Source organism: Helianthus annuus, chromosome 15 (genome assembly GCF_002127325.2).
Source record: "Helianthus annuus cultivar XRQ/B chromosome 15, HanXRQr2.0-SUNRISE, whole genome shotgun sequence".
NCBI lineage: Eukaryota > Viridiplantae > Streptophyta > Magnoliopsida > Asterales > Asteraceae > Helianthus > Helianthus annuus.
Window position 1 is genome coordinate 34,596,476 of NC_035447.2, and position 7,225 is coordinate 34,603,700.

Genomic DNA, 7,225 nt, shown 5'->3' on the forward strand with positions numbered 1-7,225 from the left:
CTTCTGGTACAGGTATACGTTGATGACATTATTTTTGGTTCTACTAATGATGTCTTGTGTAGGGAATTCGAGCGCATTATGCAGGATAAATTCGAGATGAGTGCTATGGGGGAAATGACCTTCTTCTTGGGCCTACAAGTACAACAAACGGAGTCTGGGATATTCATCCATCAGACTAAATATGTTGGTGACATCTTGAGCCGGTTCCAGATGTCTGATGCAACGCCCATTGGTACCCCATTGCCAACTAATCACGGAATTACTCCAGACTTGAAGGGAGAAGCTGTTAGCCCTTCTATCTATCGCGCCATGATCGGATCTCTCATGTACCTCACAGCATCAAGGCCAGACATAATGTACCCAACGTGCCTGCTTGCTAGATATCAAGTTAACCCGAAGGCCTCACATCTTGCTGCTGTTAAAAGGATTTTTCGTTATTTGAAGGCGTACCCTGACACCGGTCTGTGGTACCCTAGGGATAATAACTTTGAATTGGTAGCCTTCAGTGATTCTGATTTTGGCGGATGTAAAATCGACGGCAAGTCCACAACGGCTGGATGTCAGTTTTTAGGAAATCGCCTAGTCACATGGCAGTGCAAGAAGCAGACGTGTGTAGCTACATCAACATGCGAAGCTGAATACATTGCTGCCTCAAGTTGTTGCTCCCAAGTTCTTTGGATCCAACAACAGATGCGGGACTACGGTTTTGAATTCCTAACTACTCCTATTTACGTTGATAATTCTGCTGCTTTAGATATCACTAGAAATCCTGTGCAGCATTCAAAGACCAAACACATCGAAATCAAATATCACTTCATACGTGATTGCTTTGAGAAAAGGCTAATCGATGTTGTTAAGGTCCACACCGATGACCAACGTGCCGACTTATTTACCAAAGCTTTTGACAAATCAAGATTTGACTTTTTATTATTGGTAAACGGCATTAAGGTCAAGCAAGAGTAAAACCAACATCGGAAAATCATTTTTGTAAATACCTTTGTGTTTTTAAATTTATCTTAGTTTGTTGATTTTAGGGGGAGTAAATCCAAAAATCGGAAAATCCAAAAACATCGAAAAATTCAAAAACACAAAAACAATAGAAAAACAAAAATGAGTTTCCTGGCGAGCAAAAGAGAAAATGATAGTACATCAGTGGTCTATCCAAACCTCTTTAAACCTTAAATGCAAAACGATAAGCAGCTCTATATAAGATGTATCGGTAGGCTCACAATCATTTTAAAGTGTGCAGGGTGATATAAATCTTAATCGACTGAAGATCAGGTGGGAACCATTCATTGGCATATGGTCTTAGTACCGAAATTTCGTTTGATAGATTGCCGAGGTTCTGAGATATTCGGTCTTTATGCTGCTTATCATCTGGGTATCATGGTTGTATCTTTTACCGAAAAATAACGGGGACGCAAGTCTAGATCTTCCATGATACTATATATACGTGTACATATTGCATACTGCATTCGACCTCAATAAGTGATAAACAATCACATGTCCAAATCAAATAAGTGATAAAATATCACATTTTTCCGGGTGTCAAGTTCGTCTCTCTGCTGTACGGAAGTACTGACCTGTTCACGGACTTGCACCTGTGCCCTCATGCATACGAAAATCAAGTTCCTCATCAATAAGTGATTATATCACATAGGACTTGTTTTCAAATCAAAATAAGTGAGTATTTCACAATTTATACGGTCAAACAGATGATAATCGGTATACTCACTGGTAAGATGAACTCTCGTGCATACCTTGATACGGGAATGTGTCGTGATGTGGATGAACACCGGTCGGTAAGTATAAATCATACATTAACGTATCCTCTAAACATGATTACATCTGATAAGTTGAGCTTAAGTGGACAACAATACCGATAATTGTTATAGGATGCTTATCTTAATGTTAACTAACTGAACAACAAGAGTGTTTTGGCATGACCGTACACTGATATGATTCTCTTACCCTCGAAACTCGCAAAAAGAATGTTTGTATATATTTATTTACTGCTTAACCTTTATTAGTTCTTTTAAACAGTTTCATCGTTTGGTGCATATCAGCACGACATTAGCGGTGATGTCGTTTGATAACACTCAAAGGATTTTAAATTGTTGTCTTTTAATTTCAAAAATACCAAAAAGATTTTAGGCTTGTTTTAATATAAACTTTATAAAAGCCAAAAAGATTTTATTTCTGCTTTATTTTCGATCGTACGATGTTGGAGCTCAAGTCTTCGTTACCTGAAACCTGACTGAAAACCGAACTGACTAAATCTTCATAAACGGTTGAAATTTGCATGTTTGAAAGTTAAAAACTAAAATTGACAAATTTTATTAAACTTTCAAACTGTCGGACGGTGTTTGATTATGACATGGTCATTCGTGTGTCATTTGTTTATACTATATTCCAAGCAATTGTTCTCATTACGCGTTTAGATTTCTTGCATGTGCAGATTCTAAAGGCTAGGAGAACATGGTCGTTGACGAGCTTTGGAATGAAGACACGAAGGCACTCAATGAATGAAGATGATCGAGTTGCCGCTGGCCATCATCATCACCTCGAAGGATCTTACTTCATAAAGTTAAAGTATTTCACGAGCATAACTCAAGGGGGAGCTTATGTTAAGGGGGAGTTTGTCAACACACTTCCTACATGATACGGGTAGTTTGTTGATACACTTTCTACTTTCAAGACGTGAAGACTTTGAAGACCCTCCGACATTGAAGACATGATAGGACATCAGAGTCTTGAAGACTTGAAGACCAAAGACCGTCGAAGTTCAAGACGAGTCTACACTTTTAGAAGAACAAGACAAAGATTAGAGATCAAAGACAAAGCTACAGCCAAGGGGGAGTTTGTTGGTGCACTTGTGTCTGTACTTTGTCTGTATTCGGTCTGATATAAACGATGTCCTGATTTGTATTGTAAGTTGACCAAGTCAACCATCCTCCGGTTTAACTTGGACAACAGTTGAAAGATGTTCTGATCGAAGGATAGCCTCGAAGGATACACCTGATCCTTCGAGGTGATCGAAAGATATGGTTCGACCATGGTTCGACCATTAGACCTCGAAGGATGATCCTTCGAGGTCCATGCTGATCTTTCGTGTAACATGTGGTCGACAGATGATCCTTCGGACCATCTGTCGAATCCTTCGAGCAGACCTGCTGAGCTGGGTATATATACCCATGCATGTGTTGAAAGTTCTGGAGTTCTGCCATTCCCACACACCCGAGAGATAGAAGCTTAGAGAGCATTCTGCCCAGAACTCACACACACACTTAGAGAGTTTATAGAACACTTCTGTAAACATTGAGCTTGTAACCGAACCTTCATTTGCATTAATACGACTAGTGTTAATCGGTGAATCTTTGTGTGTTTGTTTCTCTACTTGCTACTAACTCGGTTTGCTTGCTAGCTTGGATTCCGCACTCGCTAGTAGGTTTGTATAACAAGGTTTAGGTTCGTAATCCTCCGCGAAACAGGGACCTACACTTATGTTGCTTTATTTTTTGTCTTTTTTCTGTAATGAATGAATTGTAGCATGCAAAATTAACTTGGATATTTAGATTATTTGTGAGCAAATCGTATCAAATCCTGTAATCAAACCGGTATCGTATCGGTACCAAATTTACTATACCAAATCATTTTCGGTACCAATTTGGTACCCACCTTTTGGCGTTTTCAGAATTGTTACTTTCGGTTCGACACCGGTCTAGCACCATACCTGTATTTATTGATTTTTACCTTCAAATACCATACCGTATTGTTTGTACGGAGCATTTTCGGTGCCGGTACCTAATTTCGATGATTTTCCGGATCGGTACTTTCGGTGTCGTGTCGTTACAGGTACCGAGCTCATCCATATTTTAACGTGCTAGCACCGTAATAACTAAATTGAAAACTACCGAATTTCTAACGTGTAGGACGTGTGGGTCCTATTATTATATATTAGGTTATTTAAAATCGTTTTTTTAGGACGGAATGACCATCCTTACAACGTCATTTTTATTTATGTTTTGATATTCGGTATCTGTTACTAATACGTCTTTTGCAGACATTGGGTCCCCGCCGCTACGCGCGGGCGGAAAATCTAACTAGTTAATAATTAATAAACCAAATGAAATGAACGGTTTTATTAATATATTATAATAATATATATATTTTTTGATACCTTGACTATTTTAATAAAATAATAATAATTATTATTTTCTTTACTTTCTAAGTTGCATAAACTTGCTGTTAACCAATACTGGTATCGAAAATAACGGTACGGTGCGGTTCATTATCGTTACATGAAGGTAAAAATCGGCACGTCTGATACAGAAAACGCCAAAAGTCGGTACCAGATTGAGTTTGAAAATCTTTTAGTTCGGGAAATTCGGTACTGCTACATGGTGCCATTTGCTCATCCCTGATCACGGGTGTCGTACAAACAACAACGGGAAATTTGGTACCTGTACTCTGACCACGGGTTTCATATGAACAACATCATTAACATACAACTTTTTTTGGTTGATTTTCTTTCGATTATTTTTTACTGTTTTTTACATTTTCTTTTTATTCTTGTTAGTGGTTCCGTGTGCAACGCGCTCGTAGTGATTTCAAAACATATGTAAACACAGATTAAATAACAAAATAAGTTCACCGTAACGCAGCTAGAGTGATAAACCTAGTTAAATATGATGATTAACTGAAACTTCATTACAAGAATTCTTTTTTTTTTTAACGGCAAAAAGATAATCTCATTCATCACCAAAATAGTTTGATACAGACTACATGGTTAGTAAGCAACTAAGCCAATCACCCTATACTTACAAAAAATAGAAAAAATCACCAAACTACCGATAAGAAATATGGATAAACATACATACGATCAACTTTCCATATCAAACTGCACTCTTTTATTCCATTCCATTTGGTGGGCTTCGCTCTCCCTTTGATCCATACAAAGGTTGTTGCTTGCATCTCACCCAAAATAGCATCTATATTGATTCTTTTCCGGAGAAAATACATTCATTCCTCGCTTTCCAAATCCCCCAATATGTTGCAAAAACGATGAGTTGAACATATCGCCTTTTCGATTCTTACATAGCCGTTTTTTTGTGATATTCCAATAATTCTTTCATTGTAAATACAAAGATTTGTTGAGCTCTACACCACATACTTACTTTATGGCATAGAACTACCGACACCTAGCATCCCGTGAATAGGTGATCCGCGTACTCATCTTGTCCGCCACATAATTTGCATGTAAGTTGTTTGTGATCACTGATCACTTGTACAAGGCCTATTAAAAGCAAGAAAAAGAAGGCCATGAAGCATCAAAACAAAGTCAGATAAAATAACCTCATGGCATTAGTAAACATCCTACATATGACTACTGGCCATGAAGATTCAAGCTATGCCAAGAACTCCCTTCTTCAGGTCTCTCTTATTATCTATGTACATTATTATACACATGCATATCCATAGCCCTCCACCATTAATATGTACAACACATAGCTTTTGCATTTAACAATGGCGTCTCAACTAATGCTTTTGTTCTTATTTCTTTTCCAGGAAACTGTTATACAAAAAGCGATACCATGTCTTAATCATACAATCAAGGGTATTGCAAGCCGTGATATCTTTTTAGACGGTTGTTTCAAGATTGCAGATTTAGGATGCGGCTCTAGTAGAAACACGCTCTTGGTTGCATCTAATATAATTGATATAGTCATTGAGGTCTGCAAAGAAAATAACCATAAACCACCACAGTTTCAAGTATGCTTAAATGACCTATTTGGAAATGATTTCAATAACCTTTTCAAATTATTACCCGAATTTTATGCAAAGCTGAAGAGGGAGAAGGGAGAAAACGTTGGCCCTTGTATTGTTTCAGCCGTTCCTGGTTCCTTTTACGGTAGACTTTTTCCGGACAAAAGTTTGCACCTTGTCCACTCGTCTTTTAGTGTTCATTGGCTTTCTCAGGTTCGTGAGATAGCCTAACTTTACCCTTTTACATGTATTTGAAAAGATAATAGTTAATGAACCCAACAATATATACAAACTATTCATGCTATCCATTCATTTGTGGTAGGTACCTGAAGGCATAGAAAACAACACATTAAATATATACCCAGCGAAAACAAGTCCTCCAAATGTCTTCCAAGCATATGCAAAGCAATTTCGTATCGACTTCACGAATTTTCTAAAATTGCGTTCCAAGGAAATAGTACGTGGTGGATGCATGATTTTAACATTTTTAGGTCGAAGTATTGCTGATCCAACTTGTGATGACAATTGCAGTCTCTGGGAGCAACTTGCACAGTCACTTCAGGACATGGTCAAAGAGGTATACGATAATTACACTCAAAATAACGAAGAATAATTTGCTTACAACTAACTTCTACTTATTATCATTTGCTTCAGGGATTGGTTCGAGAATCCAATCTTAATTCATTCAATTTGCCACTTTATTGTCCATGTGTGGATGAAGTTAGGGATGCTATTAAAAATGAGGGATCTTTTTCTCTTGATAACTTGACTGTTTTTCAAGTTAACTGGGACCCACAAGACACAGATTACACAAATACAAACGATTCGATTGACCTCGGCCAAAAGCACGGTAGGAACACAGCCAAACATATCAGAGCGGTTACAGAACCGTTATTGACGTCTCATTTTGGGAACTCCATAAATGTCGTCGCGCTGTTTAAGAAGTTTGAGAAGCATTTGGCAGAACATCTCGCTAACAAGAAAACAAGATACTTCAACATACTAATTTCATTGACTAAAAGTGAATAGTTTAGTGTAAGTATCATTGTAATGTTTAATTTAAGTTTTTCAGCATCTAAGTATGTGGTTTATTCAATGTATTACAGTAAGTTTGAGGGGCAAGTTTTAGAAGTCGAAATTATGGTTTTGCATATAGACAAAAACTGGTTACTCAAATATATATAAAAAAATTGTCAATGATGAATCCGTGAATCAAATCTATTGGGGCCAAATAATCCAACATAAGTCAAAAATAGTAACTACTTTTCAAAAAAGTCAAAAATAGTAACTAATCACATGAGCGAGCATGGCAGTTGGAACAAAAATGTAAATGAATTTGGTTATTAAAAAAATGTAAAATATGATAATGAGTTGGAAATGTAACTATTTGTAAGAATTTTTGTAGAGTTAGAGAGAAGATAAGGCTGGTGGGTATGGGGTCCGTCCCCCATACGTCGAG

General features: G+C 37.3%; 1 protein-coding gene across 1 annotated transcript; it reads left to right on the plus strand.

Annotated features, from left to right (window-relative positions):
- Positions 1-5,299: 5,299 nt before the first annotated feature.
- On the plus strand, positions 5,300-6,904 carry LOC110926806 (benzoate carboxyl methyltransferase). Its single transcript, XM_022170489.2, has 4 exons — positions 5,300-5,433; positions 5,569-5,979; positions 6,089-6,343; positions 6,421-6,904. The coding sequence occupies exons 1-4, from the start codon at positions 5,359-5,361 to the stop codon at positions 6,793-6,795; spliced, it is 1,116 nt and encodes a 371-aa protein (XP_022026181.1). The 5' UTR covers positions 5,300-5,358; the 3' UTR covers positions 6,796-6,904.
- Positions 6,905-7,225: the final 321 nt, after the last annotated feature.